Below are 22,444 nucleotides of genomic sequence, written 5' to 3'. Positions count from 1 at the left end.
AACACACATTAATTTTTATGAGGTCTCATTTACTTAATCTTTTGCCCTCGTACTTTTATTATGGTATTAGGTAATCCATTGTTGAAAGCTAGGGTTGGCAGCATGGCCACTGCTTGTTTTCCTAAGAATTTTGTGATTTTAGTTTGCACATTAGGTCCTTAATCCATTTTGAATTTGCTCTTATGTATGTAAGGCACAGACCACTGTTTTTAAGCACACTGTTGCTTTGTAACTCCAGCTTCAGAAATGGAAACTATGTTAAATATTAAGACCCTATTTTTCAAATTCATAACTTGGGAATTTATAAATGTAACAATAATAAATCAGAAATAAGATACTTTATCACTTAGATAAGCTACTATACCCATACACAGATATGTGTAACTGGAAGGGTTCATGATTTTTTTTTATGGGTTTACTAAACCATTTGGGACTTACTAACCATTTAATGTGACCTTTTAATAAGTCTATCCAGTTTAACACCAAATAAATATTTGGTCTTTTATGTAAACACAAGCTTATGTAATAATGAAATGGGGGCAGGGTAATCTAGTGCTATCAGAGAAAAAATAGATGTATACAAACATAGCCTTTACCAAAAAATGGTAGTTTTAATTTCAGATGTTAACCATGCTATGCCTTGGGAATTAAAGTTCTAAGATTACCTTAGTGTGTTGTAACACATGGCTGAGACTAAAAATTCTTAACATGCAATTCAAAACCCTAAGGAAAAACTCACATTTTCAACAGTAGGATCTACCCGGGCCCTTTTCTTCCGAGGAGGCTGAGGAGTCTCACTGGTACTGCCACCATCTCCATTTCCAGGTGCTATAAAAAATCCAGAGAGGGTAGAGAACAGGGGAAATACTATTTAGCTAATTAAGAAACTCTTTTAAGGAAAATAGTCTCTTGACCCACCTATCTTTCCACTACATAGATGTTACTCAGATCCAAGTTAAAGAATTAAAACCTCTACCAAACATTACAAAGCAACATTTAATAATACTACCATCTTCCATTTATTAAAATATATTACCTTCTTAGGAGAAGTCATTAAGAATCAAGAAAACGAAAGGAAATGCTTACAAGTTTCTCCATGGTAAAAAGAACATCAGTTAGGTCTCCACCACTAATTACCTAACTGACCATCTTATAACAACACTGCTGGGAAACTAATATTTATGATCATCAATATCATACTCTAATCTTTATAATTTTTTTAATTTAACAGTAATATAAAAATCTAAATGTTATAAAGGTAAAATAAATTTTAAGAAAAAATATTCTTACTTTTCTGTTTATTCTTTTTTGTTTTCCTGAAAGGAGGGGAGAAAAAGAGAAATATGAATAATTATTGCTTTTAAAGCTGCCTTTGTCTCAATTCTGTTACCAGGTTTCAGTTCGTGAGAAATATTGTCTTGCATAAGATAAGACAATAAATATAGTTTCCAGCTTTACTGATAGTTGATTAAATTCAAATTCACACTTCTTCCATATAACAGAAAAATAAACCAAGTGCCCTTCAGGAGACTTCCTTCTGGGGTTATTTAATTCATTCTTAGTTCTACCAAAAAAGAATTAAGTTCCACGGTGCAGAACTCAAATTCACGTAAAAACACCAGACTCAATGGTCTGAGACTGGAGGAACCCCAGAAGACATGGCCCCCGGACTCCGTGTTCACCCAGAACACCCAGAACTAAAACTATTCCCAAAGCCAACCCTTCGGACAAAGATTAGTCTGGAGTATAAAACACAATACTCGTGAAGAGTGTGGTTCTTAGTTCAAAGGAGATACAAAGACTAATTTGGGCAGCTCCTGTCCAGAGGCAGGATGAGAAGGCAGAAAAGGGGTAGGAGCTGGATGAATGAACACAGGAAATCCAAGGTGGAAAGGAGGAGTGTGCTGTCACATTGTAGGGATTGCAACTAGGGCCACGTAACAATATGTGTATAAATTTTTGTATAAGAAATTAACTTGTGCTGTAAATTTTCACCTAAAGCACAATAAATAAAAAATAATAATTAAGTTCTGAAAGTTAAAATATGTTTTCCCCATTACTTTAACACCAGCATAGTTCAATTTTAAATTTGTACATTCTTTAAGGCTAATCTGGTTCAAATTGTTTCATCTTATCTCTTTTCTAAACTATATTCTCTCCTCTTCAATACCACACACTCTATTCTCCCACATCTAAGGGCAGACAAAAGTGACCTCTCCTTACTCTTGGTTATCTCTTATAGCAACTTAATTCATGTCCATTTATATGGTGCCAAATGGAAAACTACTAATTTTGCCTTTTGACATTCAGTATTTCTGCAACACAGTCATGAATAACTTAAAGTCCATGATATGTTCTGCAAAACAGGACATAATATTATCTGGACATCCTGCTAACACCATGTTATACATAGTCAGTCCCTGGATTACAAGTGAGTTCCATTCCTAAACCTGTCTTTAAGTTGAACTTGTACATTAAGTCGCAAGAGTTAGGTACAGTTTGTACCTAATGTCGGCTAGTCAAATGTCTATCTTAGTATACAGTATATACAGTACCCTTCTATGAATAAAAAAACATTAATACAGTAACAATGTTTTGATGCACATCACAAAGTAGTGCCTTTTGTTATTACGAACCACTGCATGTACACCGAAATTTTAATAGACTTCATAGGGGTTAGTTTGTAACGGCAGATTGTACATCCCAGGGACTACCTGTACTTAAAAAAGCTATATGGAATACTGTTGTGTATCAATATTGACTAAAGAGTCAGGACACTACACAGAGTACTTTATTTCAGCGAACGTATCTGGCAAGGTAATATATGGGTTAAGTAGGTTAATACTGTAACTGTATTATAACCCTAGGGGACCACGGATGTATAGGTGATCCGACACTGCCTGAAAGGACATTGTGCAGCACATAACGGTACAAGGAAAAAAGTTTACAAAGCCCCTGACTGTGGATTACTTCTGGTATGGCATGCCGAAAAACCTTCATACTTTTACTTTTCCATAGCTTTAAATACTATTTATAAATGTTATTAACTATAATCATTCAATTTGGGGTTCACTTCACAACTTAGAGTCGCTATGAGTCGGAATCAACTTGATGGCATCGGGTTTGGTTTAGTTTAGGTTTATAAATCAAACTAATTTGTTTTAATAATACAAAAAAACTTAGCCATCTGAAGCACAGGCTTTTTTCTTGCCTCTCCCTTCTGCTGACACTATTAATTAAACATGCAAGCTAGTTTCTCAAACTGTGCAATAGGTTTTATACAATAAGCTGATGTTCAGTCTGTATTCCTATTTCTAAATGTCAACGATTAAATGTTATACTTAAAACGCAAGCTGGTAGATGCAATCTACTTCAAAGAATGACTGAAGTCCTAAGTCACCCATTCAGTGCCAACAAAATTCACGTGTATTCACTAGTAGTTTAGAAATAATAAATACACAACATTAAGAACCTAAACTTCAACAAAGTCAAGGTAAGCCTGGTTCATATGCTTTCTAATGAGACGCATTTATGCATGTTCAGAATAACAGAGTAACTACCAAACACTAAATAGAGTAGAGTAACTGAACATTAAAATCACACCGAAACCTCAAAGAAATATGAAAGAACAAAGAACTAAAAAAAAAAAAAAAAAAAATTCACCAGATTTAGACTACCCAATATTTTCACTTTAAAATAGACCTCCTATTCTACCAGGAAGCCATAGTGGCACAGCGGTTAAGAGCTTGGCTGCTAATAACCAAAAGGCTGGCAGTTCAAATCCACCAGCCGCTCCCTGGAAACCCTATGCGGCAGTTCTACTCTGTCCCACAGGGTCACAGGAACAGGTGTTTTTTTGTCTTCTACCAGGGAATAAACCCATACCAAACAAGCCAAAACCACTGCCATGGAGTCGATTCCGACTCACGGCAACCCTACAGGACAGCACAGAACTGCCCGATAAGAGTTTCCAAGGAGCACCTGGCAGATGTGAACTGCCGACCCTTTTTAGGTCAGCAGCCGTAGCACTTAACCACTAAGCCACCAGGGTTTCTGAATAACAGCAGTACTTAAAATTACATGACGACCTCTAGCATTTACACTGCAGCCTTATCAAAATACCACTTTTCTCACTAAAAGGAGGGCTCCCCAGGGGCGTTATCAGATTCCATGTCTCAGGCAGGAAACAACAAGATGAGCCTGGAAACTTTTGTCATACCTACTAGCGAGAAAGACCCCAGAGGCTCAGGATCCTTCAGAAGACTCAGGAGCCAATTTGAAAAAGCTCCCACTGTTAAAGGATGGGAAATTGGAGCTTCACTTCATATTTAACTTTATCATTACTTTTCTAGTAGAAACCGCACAAAACACTTTACATTCAAACATAAATAACTTTTAAGCATACTGCCACCTAGGTTAGACTTCTATACCACCTTGTAGTACACAGCAATTAGAAACAAATATGTTACTTCATTAATAAAATCCATCATGGTTTTTCTATGAGAAAATTACTTCCCTGTTAAGGCTTATTTGCTATTAAATCTGAGGGAATACTACCACTTTTCCTAAAAAAGCAGACCATGGAAATGTTACTACTTAAAACAAACCAAGGCTATGAACAGTCCTCAAATATTAACACACCCAATCTCTGCCAAATCAATGAATTATTTCCTCACCAAAAAAGGTAAAGGATCTTCAAATACTTCAAATTGCAAAATTAACTTCATCACCAACACCTTACATTTAAGTAAAAAAAGTCAAATCGGTAACTCCAATGTAAATATTTAATTACTTGAACAAGCACAAGACCACCTACCTCAAGCTTCTTTAAAAGTAATTATTTTTCTAAATAATTCTTTTAATAAGTTATGGCCTTTAAGTTCTTTTCTTACATTATTTGTACTTATTAAAGACTATTTATTAAGCAATGGTACCATTTATACATCTGCTTTCAGGTACGTAAGCTTTAGGCACACATGACGTGCACACACATGACTTCCATACCCTAGGCTTTACTATTGAGATGTTCTAAACTCTAAAGAGTTCAGCCACAAGTAGGATCTAGGGGTGGGGGTTTATGTGAACCCTTAACATCTCACATATCCTCACCATCCGTCTGTGGTGTGGTGAAATTAGCATATATCTCCCACTACTGAAAAAAGCAAACCATCTCAAAACTTGTGTCCACATGATAATTCAATAGTATCTTTGAAAGAAACGTATTACATGCACATACATTTGCACATACGACTTAAAAAGGAAAACTTAAGAATACGTATTCTCGGAATTGTGGCCCCCCAAAATGTGTTGTAAACCCTAACCCCTATACCTGCAGTTTAATCCCATTTGGGAATGGGTTTTCTTTGTTATGTAAATGAGATAATGTCAGCATAGGGTATGCCTTGAGTCAATCTCTTTTGAGACATAAAATTGTTTAAACAAGCAAGCAAGCAAGCAAGCAGAGATGGGGGAAGATAGATGCCACGCCACAAGAAGATGACCAAGGGAACCAAGGAATCAAAGCTGAACAGACAAGTACTTTCCCCAAAAGCCAATAGAGAAAGAAAGCCTTCCCCTAAAGGCAGCACCCTGTTCAGACTTCTAGCCTCCTAAACTATGAAAAAAGTTTGTTAAAACCAAAAAAATTTAAAAAAACAGAATATGTATTCTCAATGACTTTAAATGATACATACTCAAGAATGGTTTTCTGACATTTTTTCAAGATCCAACAATGCTCCCAAAATTTCCGTTTTCAATAAACTCTAACATGTGATAATGCATATCAGATACGGATTTCACTTATAAAGCAATATGCAGTATTAAAATAAAGATTGAGCTTCTTACACTTCAACATTTTTCTGTTGCAGGCCAGATGTCTTCTTTCCTGGGGCAGCCCCTCTCATCTTCCCCTCTGCATACTGCTCCCTTCGAAAATAATTTTAATAAAATCATCATAAAATTAATATTTATTTAGAAAAATAAATTGTATTCTCTTGATCTGATCTAGAAATCTGTACTCAAATTGCGGTTGATGAAAAATCTGTAAACTTAAGGTGGCCGTTTTAACATTCCCAAGTCTACGCACATTCTAGTACAAAATTTTTAACAAGAGATAATTTACAAAACTCTAGAAAGGAAGAATAAAGGCCTAAAATTTGACTCTTCTATAACCACCAAATTAAACACTGTAAAAGGTGCAATTACAATAGGCTGTGTCTCATATAATTTTTGTTCTAGAATACATTAATTCCAAAGTTTTACAAGTTTTAATCGATCCTATTTTATCTTTACAATTTTCTTGATACACATTTCAGCTTTGAAATTTAAAGAAAAACACTTACCCCACAGACCATACAGTCTTTCAAGGTTCCTTTTCTCAATGTGTTATCAGAGCTGAAGAAAATGGGAGCCCCCTTCCCGCTTTGTTTTGTTTTGTTTCCCCTAACAACCAACTGTACCTTCTAAAGCTCAAGAGAAAAAAGACACAACAATGCGCTTACAGCTATAGCAATTTCTCACAGCATCTGGCTCCCTGTTTCTAGTCCTAATACTTGATGACAGGTATGCTACTTCTTTAACTAGGAAAGGTTTGTCTAAGCCATCACACAGCAACTGACAGGAGTCAAGAATCATTTTATAAGGATGCAACTAACATGATTTCATCGTTCATTCTATGTCTGAAAACTAATTTACAGGTATTTCCTCATATTCATTTTGCAAAACAAACTTACTGATTGGCTTTTTGAAGTTCCCTCTGTTTCTGCAGATTCGTGTCCACATATTTGAGTACTCTGCTTTCGGGAACCCATTCATCCCAGCTAAGAAAGAGAAAGTTAAAATATCATTCAAAAATATTTTCATCACTACTACTCAGATGCCAATCATTTTTTAGAGATCCAAGAGGCAAGACTTTGGATTTCTCCGAAATTATTTGATGAAATGGTACTACAAATTTCACTGTCAACTAAAATGACCATCTAACGAAAGTCTGTCTTGTAAAAAAGGAAAATCTCGTATTCCCAGAAACAGCGTTCCAAATCTAAACTGCCAATGAGTTCAAAAACAGAAATGTTCAAATCATTTTTAGGAATGGCATTAACAGTATGGTAGTTAATGTAACAGAAGAATCCCTAAACCATTAGCCTTACAGAACGAAAACATTATCTTAAAAGAATTTTAATTGCCAAAAGTGAAGCACAAAAGTCCGTAATTGATTTTTTTAAAAGACTAAAGCTAATTGTCTAGTTAGCTCTGTGGCATAGAAAAATTACATTACACTCTTTGTGCCTTGGTTTCATCACCTGTAAAATGGGGATATAACATTACCTATTCTTATAGTATCATCATGAGAACTAAATAATACATATAAAACACGTGAGTACCTAACACATATTAAGTAAACATTGAAGGTTATGTCAGAAACATATCAGAAGGCCTACAACACTCAAACACCCTCTATACTGACTCACTAGGTATGTAAATTAAAGTATTACAATGGTTTATCACACTATACAATTTTAAGTCTTTATTCACTCACAAATGAATATACTAACTTCCAAGGCTGACCAGAAAGCTTGTTAGAACCCATGCCCTTAAAATACTTAGTTGCTCAAGTATTTTGGCACTACTAAAAGCTCCTTCAAAACAAGATATTTCATGGTTTGTTTGTTTAGGGGGTATTTCTTAGGGAATGCTCAACTTTTCGTGCAAAGTAAACCTTTTCTCCTGCTGATGGAGCTCCTTTAGTGACACAATCAGATGTAGCCTCAAAGCAACCTTTTAATGATTTCCCACCTTTGACCTCTTATATAAGATAGCCAAAAGGAAAAAAAAAAATTAAGATAAAAAGCAATCTTCAATATAATTTCCTAGAGAAAACTTTAAAACATGCATTTACCTAGAGGTCAGGAGGGGGTGGTGTACTGAGGGGGCTCCTTCAGGAACAGGAAAAAGGGCTACAATATCCTCACGTGTCTTCAAAGTTTTTTCAGAGCGCCTGGGCCTCACAGCACTTCTGATACAGACAGCATAGTACAAAGTAATCTCAGTAACTAGGTGCAGAATTTAGCTTAAACTTTATTAAGATTTACTTACAAATGGAATATTTAAATGTCTGTGTCAACAAATGCCAATTTTTTTTTGAAAATTTAGAAATAATATCTACTGTACTTTTGAAAAAAGTATACATATTAACTAAAGTCTAAGAAAATTCAAATTTGGGGTTTGAGCTTTTGTTGTATGGTTTTTTTGGTATAATTGTTTAAAATAAGGTATTCTAAAAACCAACATTTTAAAATGAAGATCTCATTTATATATCTACTTGCATCTATTCCAATTCCCTTTAAACCAAAGGGAGCTAGCCAATTTTTGTTAACTATCATGAGGTTCCATTTCAGAACCTTACAAGTTCCCCCTCTGATCTGAAACCTCATTAAATGTTTCCAAATACAACTAAACACCCTGAACAAAAGACCAAATCACTGCTATAGTTTCCTTTATGTGTCAGGAGCTTGAAATCCTTACTAAACCAAAGGAAAAGGAAATGACAACATCCTTTGTTCTGAGAAACAACACTATTAGAGGTATGTAACACAAGGCCCAGAAAAATTTTTTATTGGTCAAGCATAAAAAAAATTTTCCTAAATTTCCAAAAGTAGCGTGTGACCAGTTCCCAAGGTCACAACGATCCATGGGAACTATTTACAGAGCACTAAATAAAATCACAACAGTTATCTGAACAACTCCTCCCTCTTTCAAATTTGGTTTATTTAACAGCTTCTTCTCTGAATACTTAAGTTCAGTTTTTTTCAAAACTACATATATTTATTTACATACCAAGTCTATCACAAAAGATATCTTTAGTAAATTATTCCTCAATACATCTACAAAGATATTAATGAACATCTCTAACATTTAGTGCCATTTTTCCTGATTCTTTTTCCAAAGAGTAATACATAGGATTAGCTGAAAACAAAAACTAAATCTATATAAACTCATCAATCACGTGTCACTGAACAATAGCACCAAAGGAAAGATATTTATTTTGAACCTATAAAAATAGAAAATGTAAGTATTTGGTATTTTCACAATTTCTGACAAATTACAAATATCCCTTAAAATCCAGTCTTTGAGCTATACATAGCTACATATAATTTTATACAAAATACCTATTATATATGAAAGAGTTAAGCACAAAAACTGTTGACTTAAGGCGAAATTCTAACAAAAATAATTCTTTAAAAATGGGCTTGGGGGGGCAGGCCCATCCCATGAATGTGTTGGGTTTTTTTTTTTTTTTGCTATCCTGTTTAGACTTTACTTAACCTTCCCATTAACAATATACATAAATAAGGTGTTCTGTATCCTGAAGAGAAATGAGATTCTCATTATAACTTAAAATATACTCTCAGCTTTTTCTGGATATTGACAGGATACCAGTATGTAAAATATAAGTCTAACAAAAGATTGAAATACAGTTTTAACATTTAACAGGGAAGAGAAAGCTATGAAACATTCTAGGAAATAACAAGATGAATTTTCCTGGATATCAGAATGAATTTAGCATCAATACTAAAATCACATTTAAAACCACAGTTTATATCTAAAAGACCATTTTCACCATTATTTTTCCAATTTCTCAAAAGCCCGTGGGGGTTACTTTGAGTTACTGGTATTGCCTATTATTAATTAGAAATAATTTATTCCTCATAACTGGAAAAAAAAAAGTTGTCAAAATATGCTTCTACACATTTTAGCATTCCACTTTTCTATGAATAATGAGCCCTGGTGGCAAAATGGTTAAAAGCTTGGCTGCTAACCAAAAGGTCAGCAGTTCAAGTCTACCAGCCACTCTTTGGAAACCCTATGGGGCAGTTCTATTCTGTCCTATAGGGTCCTTGTGAGATGGAATTGACTCAAAGGCAAGGGGTATGACTAATGGAAATTAAGTCTGAGATTTCTTCTTGGCTAGAAGCACTTGTATGTGAAAAAAAAAAAAAAAAATCCCTAACAAAGAAATAAAATTAAGTACGTTAGTCACCTGTATAGCACTATATGAAATAAGACCAAAGTCATATGGTCAGTAAATTTCATAGAGAAAACTTCCTTCCATGGCAACGGAGTAGTCATCAAATCATATGGCACTGCTCACATGGTGAACCAAGTACCAGAGCATGGCTCAAGTGACACAAAGCCTTAAAAACTACTAGAAAACAACTAATAAAAGCTATATTACTGGCAGTGCTATCTTTAAAAGATAGAAGACCATTAATAAAAGTAATTTAGAACCTTTCATAGTAAAAATTATAGGGTAACTCAATTACGGACACCAAAAACGAGGCCTGGGTAAATTACAGATGTGGTAATTATGGGCCATAAAGATAAAAACTCATCACTGAGAAGCAGCTCCACTGGCTGGGATATTCTAGAATGTGTTCCATCTATACCCATGCCCACTCCTGGGAACAGACTAATATATCACTGCCAAAAAAAGTTAACTCCTGGGCGTGGAAAATTAGGTTTTGTAATTAAATTTCTTTATTTGTTGTAAATCATATGCTAAAAAGTGAGCTACATGAAAGCACTTTCTGTTAACATTTAATTACGTTTCCAAAGTTCAGAAAAAGGGCTTAAATTCTATCATTACTCCCAAATTAGGCAACCTTCTTCCTTTTCCTAGGCAGAAAAATTCAACCAGTTTGAGTATAACTGCTTGAAATAACGTATACAGTCACTGAGTTTGTACCAATCAAGGCAGAGAATTCATGCTGGCCGAAAACATGCCATGGTAGTACTGTGTAATAATCTGTGAGAGGAGCATGCTGATCTGTCACTCATCATTCAACCAGGATAGCTGGTTTGTTGGACATAACAACACAAAAAACAGTTCAAAGAATCAAGTACATTTAAAATAAAATGGCTCTGAGTAACTAATCAGTATTACAGTTTCATTATACTACGAATGGTTCATCTTTTTTCCACTATATACCGTATTAAAACTGCATAAGAATTAAAATGCATGTGCTTGTGTCAGTCTGACACAAATTACCCTGTAAACCATAAATATAATATTGCTTTTAAAGATCTAATACTCACTTTTTATTCCAACCACTGTAATGTATAAAGTATTTCACTTGTTTGTCCTTTATGGCAACCTTTACACACTGAAATGAAGAAGAAAAAATTCACTTAGAAATAAAACTTAAAAAAAAAAAAAAAAGACTACCTACAAGATTTTAAAAGTATTCAATCTTTCATATTCTCTAGACTTAAAACTCCTTCTGGTGGCAAAAATGAAAACAACAAAATGTAACTCTCTAAAACACTAAGAGCTATAAAACTTTTCAAATTAGTCACAGAAGGCCCAACAAAACTGAAGCATCATAAGAATAAAAGGTCAACCTAAGCCTCAGCTAAATGAAAAGCTAATGAAAGCTATGTGTGTTTACTTTCTCAAAGTCTAGCTAAAGAGGAAAACATTTAAACTATACTATAAAAAGATTCCCATTAGCTTATGAAAGACAATAAACTGACATGTTGCAGAAAATGAACTTAAACAACTAGCAAAGTAAGGGATTAAAAACATTCTTAAAAAGAGCTAGACAAGTAAGAATGAATTATTAGAGGAAACCATTAACAAGTCGTGATTATGTGGTTATGGGTTTAAAAGTCATTATCAGAGGCAAACCAAAATAGTTCTACTCCAAGAGCCATTTAAAAATTGTTCATGGAAGTGCTCTGCTACCAGAGAAAAACCTACCAGTTTAGAGAGTTTGCTGGAAGTAGATACAACAAAAATAACACTCAGGGATTTAAATGACCGACAGGACTCATAAATTTACTTATAATTTCGTAAGTACTTTTTAAACATTTATACACACATACACACTTCAAGTTCCTGATCATCTCTAACTCTAAATTTAGCCATTTCAGAAATTTACCACATCTATGTGTTTAAAGTACAAGTGAAAACAGTTATTTGGTCACACACTGTCCGACACTTTATAAATAAACGATTATTTTCACAGACGTACTGTTCTGTATTTTTACAACTGGTTTATTTTAAAAATTGTGTTAATAGTCAAGTCTTAAATATTTCAGCTAAAAAGGTTACCAGAAACAAAATACTACAAACTTTGGAATGTATTATCCTGTTTATTTTTGGCTAAAGGAGCTCTGAAGGATTCAAATTTTGTCAGACAAATCAACAAATAATCAAAAGTTAAATGTACTCATTTTTAATGTTACCCTTTACCTTTAACCTAATACAATTAGCTCAGTGCTTATGGGGCATATTACATTTGCACATAAAATTAACTTTGGCGGTATTTTCTCACAAGTCACCAACTATGTTATTAACTCCCACAACCAACCAATCTTCTATCACTCCCCTCCACTGCTCCTTGCAGCCACTTGGCCTTCACCAGATCAGCAAGATGAATGGTAAGGTCAGAAAACAGTAGCAATGCTTTATTTGACCCACGCCTGGTAGCGCAGTGGTTAAGTGCCTGGCTGCTAACCAAAAGGCTGGCAGTTCAAATCCAGCAGCCTTTCCTTGGAAACCCTATGAGACAGTTCTACTCTGTCCTAGAGGGCCACTATGAGTTCAGAATCGACTCTACAGCAACAGGTTTGGTTTGGTTTAAGCGAGCAGTGATAAACCCAGGAAAACAAAAGGAAAAAGGGCAACTCTTTTGCAGAAGCGACGAAACACACTGAAATTTGTATTAAAAAGTCCGATCTACGCAGACGTCATTTTGGCCAACTTCTCAAAGGAAAACAGGTTTCCTACCTTTGCTTCATAAAGAAGAGGCCCATGAAAGCATAGCACTCGCTCACCTGCAAAAGTGAAAAAAGTACAGGGTTAAATGCAAGTCTCCTTTATATGAAGATTTACATGTTAGAGACATCAGACTTATGTATTCCTAGTTGTTGGCTATGGATAAATCAATACGTCAGCTGATATAACCAACAAAAAACATTTTACTACAATGCTGATCTATTCAAAATCAAGCCATCTATCACCTGATTGGAAACCCTGGTGGCGTAGTGGTTAAGTGCTACAGCTCCTAACCAAAAGGTCGGCAGTTCAAATCCGCCAGGCGCTCCTTGGAAACACTATGGGGCAGTTCCACTCTGTCCTATGGGGTCGCTATGAGTCAGAAACGACTCGACGGCAGTGGGTTTGGTTTTGGTTTTTATCACCTGATAAGCAAATAAAATCTACTGCAGCTACCTGCTTGGCAGGGTTTGTGTTTGTCTTTTTTTTTGCTTATTAAAAAATTTTTTTTTCAAATACTTTTCCCCATGTGTTTTTCCAGTTTGGGACCTTATCCTCCACCTAAATACTTCCAACCCCTTTACTGATTAAATTGAGTAAAATATTCTATACATTAAAATTTCAATGTGTATCAGGGAGGGCCGGATTTTTTTTTTTTTTTAAAGTTATGTTCATTCCTTCAATGTGTTCAATAACGTTTGGGTGCGAGGATGCTTCAATGAACAAAAAAATAGGAAAAAATGCTAACCTTTGGAACTTACAATCTACGTTGAATTTATCATTAAGACTTGCAAGGCTAAATAAAATGAAAGGGGCTAGAATAAGACCTGAAACCACCGCTGCTTAAACTTAAGAAGTGCACTGTGTTTTGCCAAATTTAAGCCCTGTTCCAAACTTGCTCAGCAGGCAATTTTTGGCAGTATCTAAGATTACATTTGATTGTGGTAGAAACAGATTTCCCACACATTAATTTCCATATCCTTGGTATCAATAAGCTCCCCCCACCCCATGGGGGGGGAGGGTTCAGAGACAACAAAGTACTTAAAGCTTTCAAATTTAAATAACCTACTAGCTCAATGCTGAGTTTTGAGCAATATGGGTTTAACCATTTTTTAATTTACTGATGCTTTTAAAACATAGTTTTTAAAATTGAACACAACTTAGATATACCTTTAATGTGAAAGTTATTCCACAGCAAATCTGCATTTTACAGTTAGCAGTATTTGTTTTTCAATAAAATATTCATCCAGTGCCTTTCGTGTACTAAGCACTCTCTTTCCGATTAGTAGAGGACACAGATATGTTAGTAAATAGTTTAGAACAATTTCCTGGATTTCATATTTTAACTATCTTCATAAATTAGCAGTAAGAAGAAGAATGATGAGCTTCTTGGGAGGGTCACAGGAATTTAGGCAATTTGCTATCGTTGGAGCCAAGGATAAACATGAAAAAGATGTCATTACAGTTGCACATATCATGGAATTCCTCATATACATTATGAAGTCTGGATTTTATCCTTTACAGGATTCCCAAAAGTGACTGAAAATCTCTTGGAGCAGTTTTTGAAACTATATTATTTTCAAACCTCATGAGAGATCTATAACACTACAATCTCCCAGAATAGAACCCAGTAACCTTACTCTTAAACAAAAGTTCTTCATTTATACTATTTGTATAGTGGTCTACCCCAAAGAACCCACTGCTAGAGTTTGGTGGGCCTATCCTATAGGGGGAAACCCTGGTGGTGTAGTGGTTAAGTGCTACAGCTGCTAACCAAATGGTCAGCAGTTTGAATCCACCAGGCGCTCCTTGGAAACTCCATGGGACAGTTCTACTCTATCCTATAGGGTTGCTACGAGTCGGAATCGATTCAACGCACTGGGTTTGGTTAGGTTTGGTTTATCCAGAGCTTGCTATCCAGCCAGAATGCTCCTTAGAAGTACATGTACAGACTTCGTCTTGCTTACTTTGGTCACCAGGAAAGACCAATCCCTAGAAAAGGACATCGTGTTTGGCAGAGGGCCAACAAAAACAAGGGAAACCATCAATGAGATGGACTGACACAACAGCCACAACAATGGACTGAAACACACCAACGACCATGAAGATGGCACAGGACCTGGCAACATCTCATGCTATTATAAATAAGGTCTCCGTGATCAAAGCTGACTCGATGGCAACTAACGACATGCAGAGCTTGAATTAAAGGTGACTGGAAACAGGGACACCAGTCAAAGACTTCTCCAACAGTCCAGGGGTAAGAACTTGAATGCGTCTGAACCAAAGCCAAAAGCAGTAAGGAGTAAAGGACAGTTAAGACAAAAACAAAAAAGATTCAGACAGACTCTCAGGCTAGTGGGAGCATTAACCAGAACATGAAATGGGTGCTGCAGGGTTCGGATCAACTTTGGACTATGTAACAGTGCCTACAGCACCTCCAAAATGGAAATATCTCATGAACAGGTGCACATGTGCGAAGCCAAGGAGAGCTGGGCTGGAATCATCACTGAGTACTGTGGGCAATTTAACGTGGGGATACAGATTAGCTATAGTGCTAATAAGCAGCAGCACCAGAGATCAGATCTGCTTCCTAATTTCTCTCTTCAGATGCACTCTAAAGGTGTTCTGAAAATGGGTCTATCACAGGGTTTTTTGTTGTTTTGGCTGCTGCTGCTGCCAAAAATAATCACACTAAGGCTAAGGTCTTATGACCTCCTACCTAGTCCTGTATTTCTGCTGAGAACAAAATACAGAGCTGCTAGGGAGTATGACACATGATGACAAATGGCTGTTTTTCATGGCAACAGATTAGTAATTGAGTAAAGAGCAAAACACCATTCGGATGTGATTTCTTATGCCTTCCTCTGCTCCATCTTTTTCCTCATCCTTTCAAGCATCAAATTACAAGGGAAATTCTACCCAATGCTCGAGTTCAAGCTTGATGAGCTTCCAATTCCCCATCCTCCTACTGGTTTGTGCTTCCTAAGAACACTGCTCTCATGCCATCATCTGCCAGTCTCTTAACCCCTGACAATGGGCTGGACCCCTAAGTTTCCTTTACCCTGTGCTTTAATAGACATTCAAGTGGAAGACCAAGTCCAGTGCAAAGTAGTCACTGTGCTCAGAAATTGCTTACATAACATACTCTGTATCTTTATTAAACGAGAAACCTTCAAGAATCATGAAAAGCAATTAAAAAGGCTATTTCCACACTTTCATAATTCATATCCCTATTTTTTACTTCATAAACTGAACTTTTCCACTGTTTCAAGGTAATTGTTAGCATTAATATTCTTTTCAAAACCCTCTAAACATGTTTCATAAATAAGTATAACTTCTTAAAGATGATTCTATGATTCAGTATTGACTTCAGTAGAAAACACACCTGGAAAAGTAATGGACGGTAAGTGCAGAGACAACCGGCCTAACTTTCAAAACCTTACCTGTCCTAACCTTGGTTCCTACTCTCCTCCAATCCACCACTATAGCAATACACACATTATTTGCTGTTATCCACTTCACTCCACCATCTCTCAAGCTTAGAACTAAAGCATTTCCTCCAGAAAGCCATCGTTGACTGCCAGACCTCAATCGTTTTCCTCTTTCCATATCCTACAACAGGCCCCTCACAGGCTTAGGAAGTTTTTAAACGCATAGAACAAAGTATTACAAAGGAAACCAACTATACTGAAATAGTTACCAAATATTTTAAATATTATGTTCTGTGGTATTATATGTGCTCCTTAATGCAATAAACAAAATTTAGCTGTTGATCCAGTAATTACCATAATTTTGAAGTAATGGGGAGCATACATGATGTCTAAAGATATCTTCCAGAACTGTAATGTTAGGATATGAAAATATCTGAGATTTTTATTGGTAACAAAGTCATATTACTGCTAATACTACTATCGGTATTTTGTTTTCAGGGGGTCTACATTCATAATTGAAATACTAAGTGTTTTAGTTAGAAGGTAGAAAAAAAAAAAAGATTTTTTCCCCCGTCCGCGTTCACGGACCCTCTGAATTCCATAAACTGAACCTAGATTAAGCATTTTTGCTCTAAAGCACCTAGTAAGATAATAAATCCGTAAGAGGTACGGTAGAGCTAGCTTCTCAAGATGGGAAAAGGTAGCAATATTCATCAAAAGTACCCTTGGAAACTTAAACAGTCCTTAAAAATACTATATACTTGGTTTGGGGTAGATGTGTTGTTTGTGAAAATTAAAGAGCTGTCTACCACTGGAGATCAGGTTCTAACGCCAGCCAAAACACTTGTCCATCAAAAGCCAATTGATAAAAAAAAAAAAAAAAATCCAACTTCCCAATCACTGTTAATCAAAAGTTATTGCAATTAGTCAAATACCTGCTGCTTTAAAAACGACACCAAGGCAACGAGACTTATTATAAATGGAAACATCAGTAACACCGCATTAAAGTCATTTTGTGTTAACGAGCAACTGCACAGCAACAGCGCACACTCACACTCATATACAATCTTGGCACTCCAGTCTTAGGAAAGCAAAGTGATGCCTTCAGGCAACACAAAGCAGAGGAAAAAGCTATTTTTTTTTTTTTTTTTTGTCCCCACCCACCTCGCTGAGGTAAGCGGTAGGGAACGCTTATGGTTGTCGTGGATGGGGGCGCTGCAGCTGCCCTTAAGCAGCTTCTGCGGGCCCGGCCGAGACGCCGGCGGCCATGATGGGGCGGCCATTTTGCAGCGGCCATTTTACAACGCGGCTCTCCCGCCCCGAGGCACCAAACCCACCCCCCTGCCGCACCTCTGAGTCGCCACAGAAGGCGACCACCTCGGGGCTCGAAGCAGCCCGGCCTGCCTGCCGTTGGCCGCCCACGCAGCCGGCATCCCCGCGAAAGCGCCCGAAAACGACCGCCGTTAACTCCCCTCCCCCCACGCCACATCACTTCCCCTAACGGCCGCCATGGCGCATCCGTCGCCTCCCTACAATAGGCTGCTTTCCCCGCGCTCTTCCTCAGAACAATAACAAACATTTGACTAAGGTTCTGCCACGCGCAAAGCGTTCCCTCTCCCACTCGTCTCACAGAGCGTTTTTTCCCCAATGACGCACGAAAATTGTCCTCCGCAATGCGCTCTGCCTGCACAAAGCACTGCCTGACGCCTTCTCGGGGGGCAGCCCGTACCGCCCCCGACCCCCAAACCTCAACCATCCCAAGCCCGCCTCCCTCTCCCGAGCCGTTAGATGCACTCTCCCCAAAAAAACGGACTCACCCTCCTGGAATTTAGGCTTCGGGTCTTGCTTCGGCGCCATTTATAAGTGATTCGCCGCCTCCTCCTTCTCCCACCACCCCCGACTACCGCCCCCTACTCTCTACCCCACCCAACTCCGCCTCAGACGCGCCGTCAGGCACCGCCAACTCTACATCCTGGGCCCGATTTGCCAGCGCCCGCAGACCTCACAGCACCGCGACCAGCGCAGCCGCAGCTTCAGCCAACGGCTGCCCGCCGCGCACGCGCTCCTGCGCCGGCGCCGTCCCGGGGCACGCCGGGATTGGTAGTTCCAAGTCAGTTGAGTCGCGACGGAGTGGGGGGAGGGGCGGGTGTCTCTTTCTTCCCTTCCCCATCCCCCGCTTCTTATTCCCCACCACCCGTTCCTTACCTCCCGCCTCTCATTCTCCATCCCCTGGCCCATCCGGAGTTCTTAAAGCCTGGATTTGATTTTGTGTGTTGTTGCTGGGGACCACCAACAGTAAAAGAATGGGAAAGGCTAAATCCCATGGGCAAAATGAGGCTGCAATGATGTGGGCGTTGCAGTAGCCTTGCCCCTGAAACTCACTTTCAGTAGCTTTTCCAGAGTAGTAGGAAAGCTTTACGGGCTCTGGCGGGAAGGGGGTGGGAAATAGGGTATGCGTCTGGAAGATCACTGATGGTATATTCGGTGGAGCTGATAGCCAGGCCCCCTCTTCTCCAGCCCTGTTCCTGTGGCAATGAGGAAGAAGATGAAGTGGGAAACACTAGGCAGACTAGGGGATCGACCTTTGGCTTTTTGAGATCAATGGATTTGTGCCCGCCAAAAAACTCTAAAGTGAGTAATACCAAACACCGCCAAATTCGGGGTTCTGCACCTGCCCTATCATCTGTGCCATTTGTTGTCACCTAATTGCTTTGAGCAAGTCTTATTCAAAATACACAGAGTCTAAACAAACGGATTTCCCCATGTCGTTCCCCAGTACCTAGTTTGCTCAGCTACAAGATGGGAATGATAATAGCATCTTTTCAACCGATTTATTATGAGAATTGCACGTAAAGGCTTAGCGGCGTGCCTAACAGTGAATAACACAAAACACACACACACCCAAAAAAAACAGTGAATAAGCGCTCATTAAACATTAACTCGAGGATATATCCCAAAATCCTTAGTCTGGAGATTAATTTCCTTCCACACACAGTTCCCAGCTTATCTAGAGGCCTTATACAAATCCTTGTTTTCATGGCTTTTGTACACGATGTAAGAATTCAGAAATACAGAATACAGCACAAAATTTAAGGAGCCCCTTTTACTTTCCCCAGTTTGCTTCCCCACTATTTGGTGTATACATCTTTCTCAGCCCCAATTTTTTTTTTTTTTCTTTTACCATAAGTGGACTACACATATTGTTCTGGGTCGTCTTCTTTTTTAAATTAATAGTATGGCCTGAGGTCATTCCAATTATATATATAGCTGTATCTCACACCTTTAATACCTCATGACATATAGTATAAACCAACCCCAAAACCAAACGCGTTGCGGTCCAGTCGATTCCGATTCATAGCCACCCTGTACAACCCTATAGGACAGAGTAGAACTGCCCCGTAGGATTTCCCAGGAGCGCCTGGTGGATTCGAATTGCAGACCTTTTGGTCAGCAGCAGCAGCTCTTGACCTCTACACCACCAAGGGTTCCAGTCCAGTGTGCTAGTCATCTAGTGCTGCCATAACAGAAATACCACAAGTGGATGGCTTTAACAAAGAAATTAATTTTCTCACACTCTAGTAGGTTACAAGTCCATATTCAGGGCATTGGCTCCAGGGGAAGGCTTTCTCTCTCAGTCGGCTCTGGAGGAAAGTCCTTGTCATCTATCTTCTCCTGGTCAAGGAGCTTCTCAGGCGCAGGGACCCCATGTCCAAAGTATGCGCTCTGCTCCCGGTGCTGCTCTCTTGGTGGTATGAAGTCCCCAGCTCTCTGCTTGCTTCCCTTTCCTTTCATCTCTTGAGAGGTAAAAGGTGCAGGCCACACTTCAGGGAAACTGCCTTTACACTGGACCACGGAGATGACCTGAGTAAGGGTGGTGTTACAATCCCACCCTAATCCCCTTAACATAAAATTACAATCACAAAATGGAAGACAACCACACGATACTGGGAATTATGGCCTAAACCAAGTTTACACATATTTTTGGGGGGTACACAATTCAATCCATGACACATAGTGTAAATATACAATAATTTATCTAACCTCATTTCCGTTACTGGACATTTATGTTGCTTCCAATTTTTGACTATTAGAAACTTATGCCTTTGAGTCTGTATCTTCATGTACATTGCTTTTATTGTTTTAGGACCCCTAGCCGGAATCGACTTAAGGGCAAAGGGTTAGATGTAAAATTACTAGGTCAAAGGATGTGAGTATTTTAAACAGCCTTATGAAACGCTTCACCAATTTACATTTCAACCAGCAATTTAAGACAGAGCCTGTTTTCCCATATCCTTGCCAAATGTGGTATTATCAATCTCTAAAAATTTGTTTTAATATATCAAGAAGTCATGTTGTGCAAATGAAACCAGACACAAAAGAGTATATTCTTTATCAGTGCTGATAGAAATTAGGACAGTGATTAACTGGGGTGGAAGGGGAGGTTGATTGGGAAAGGGGTACTAGGGAACTCTGGGGTGCTGGAAATGTTCTAGATCTTGAGCTAGTATGCTTACACGGGTGTTTACCTCTGTAAAAATTCATCAACCTATACGCTTACAGTGAATACACTTGACCATATCTACATTATATCTCAATAAAAAGATCGTAAAGTCACTTTTTTTTTTACTTTTTATTATGAAAATTCCAAACACACAGAAGAGTAAAAGGAATAATACAGTATCTACCATCTCGATTCAACATAAAGGAATTGTAAACATCTTCCTATATGTGTGTGCGCTGTGTGTGTGTATGTGAAGACATCATGCCCCTTCATGCCTGACTTCTTCAGTATGCGTTTCCAAAATATAAAGGCATTCGTTCTCCTAATTACCACAATACTGTTACCACACCAAATAAAATTAACAATAATTCTCTGAAATCATGTAACTCACTCCGTATTCAGATTTCCTTAATTGTCCACAAAATATTTTTATATTTGTTTGCTTGTTTTTTCCAAAACAAGAACCATTAAATGATAGTACATTACAGACCTCTTTAATCTTTTAAAACCTAGACCAGAGGTTCTTAACCTGGGAGTCCATGGATATAATACAGAAGGTCCATGAACTTAGATGGGAAAAAATTCACCTCTTTATTTTCACCAAAATCTAATTTTTCATTCTAAATAAAGGTACCAAACTACAGCAGTATTAGCAGGACCTGTGGCTTTGTCACCAATAGAAATTATAGATGTTTTCATAGTATGTTACGGTTATTGCAGATATCTCAAATGTATTTTACGTTTATCACTAATTTGAAATAACTAAAAACTAGTAAGTAGCTACTAGACTTCCCGCTAGTTCTTGTTATTTAATGCATTAATAATTAAGCATATATATTACCATACCACCATATCACATTTTAAAATATTTTTGATAATCATATTTCAATATAATTTTCTTTATAAATCCTGTTTTTATTGTGTGTATTTAAAAAACACTATTCTGAATAAGAGTTCATTGGCTTCATCAGACTCCTAAGCAGGGTCCTTGGCACAAAAAGTGCTCCCCCTCACTTTATTAGTAGTAGCATTAATAACTGTTCGTGACATTGGCGTTTTGACTAGCTGACATTCTGGATTTGTCTGATCATTTACTCATGATGTTACATAACCTCTCTCCATTGTATTTCCTATAAACCGAAAGTTAGATCTAAAGGCTTGATTAGATTCAAGTTGAATGTTTTGTTGACTGAATATTGTGTAAAACCAAATCTATTGCCTTCAAGTCAATTCCAGCTCACAGTGACCTTACAGGACAGAGTAGAACTGCCCCATCGGGTTTCCAAAGAGCGGCTGGTGGATTGGAACTGCTAACCTTTGGGAGAGGAGCTGAACACTTAACCACTGTACCACCAGGGCTCCACTATAGATGATACATTATGCTGTCAACATAAGAAGGCACATAATATCTAGTTGTCCAATTATTAGTGATGCTAAGTTTGATGACTGGTTTAAGTCGTTTAAGACACTTTGTTTTTGCATTATCAAATGGTATTTCATTTCATGGAAGTTTTTCAACATAAACAAAAGTAGAAGGGATAGTATAAATGAACCCTGGTGTATCCTTCACTCAGCTTCTACAATTATCAACACATGGCCAGTCTTATCTCATTGGTACTCCCCCATTCTTCCTCCCAAAATATAAATACACACAAATCCCAGAGATCATGTCTATTTCATCCATTAATAATTTAGTATGTATCTCTAAAAAATAAGAACATTTTTAAGGCAATA

At 37.6% G+C, this 22,444-nt stretch overlaps 1 protein-coding gene across 2 annotated transcripts in view; it reads right to left on the bottom strand.

The window, feature by feature from the left end:
* The window catches only part of MORF4L1 (mortality factor 4 like 1), a 28,200-nt gene extending 10,074 nt beyond the window's left edge, over positions 1-18,126 (bottom strand). Inside the window, exons 1-8 of one of the 2 annotated variants that reach the window (XM_049905774.1) lie at positions 18,027-18,126; positions 12,791-12,837; positions 11,095-11,162; positions 7,898-8,014; positions 6,732-6,818; positions 5,845-5,925; positions 1,291-1,316; positions 740-828 (exon numbers count right to left, since the gene is read on the bottom strand). In XM_049905774.1, coding sequence (XP_049761731.1) covers positions 740-828; positions 1,291-1,316; positions 5,845-5,925; positions 6,732-6,818; positions 7,898-8,014; positions 11,095-11,162; positions 12,791-12,837; positions 18,027-18,066 — 555 coding nt within the window. In that variant the 5' untranslated portion in view covers positions 18,067-18,126. The remainder of the gene's footprint in view (positions 1-739; positions 829-1,290; positions 1,317-5,844; positions 5,926-6,731; positions 6,819-7,897; positions 8,015-11,094; positions 11,163-12,790; positions 12,838-18,026) is intronic. The other variant, XM_049905776.1, reaches the window with a different exon arrangement.
* Positions 18,127-22,444: the final 4,318 nt, after the last annotated feature.

The sequence above is a fragment of the Elephas maximus genome, chromosome 13 (genome assembly GCF_024166365.1).
Source record: "Elephas maximus indicus isolate mEleMax1 chromosome 13, mEleMax1 primary haplotype, whole genome shotgun sequence".
Lineage (NCBI taxonomy): Eukaryota > Metazoa > Chordata > Mammalia > Proboscidea > Elephantidae > Elephas > Elephas maximus.
Note: the sequence above shows the minus strand (reverse complement) of the source record. Positions and strands in the feature narration are given on the sequence as shown.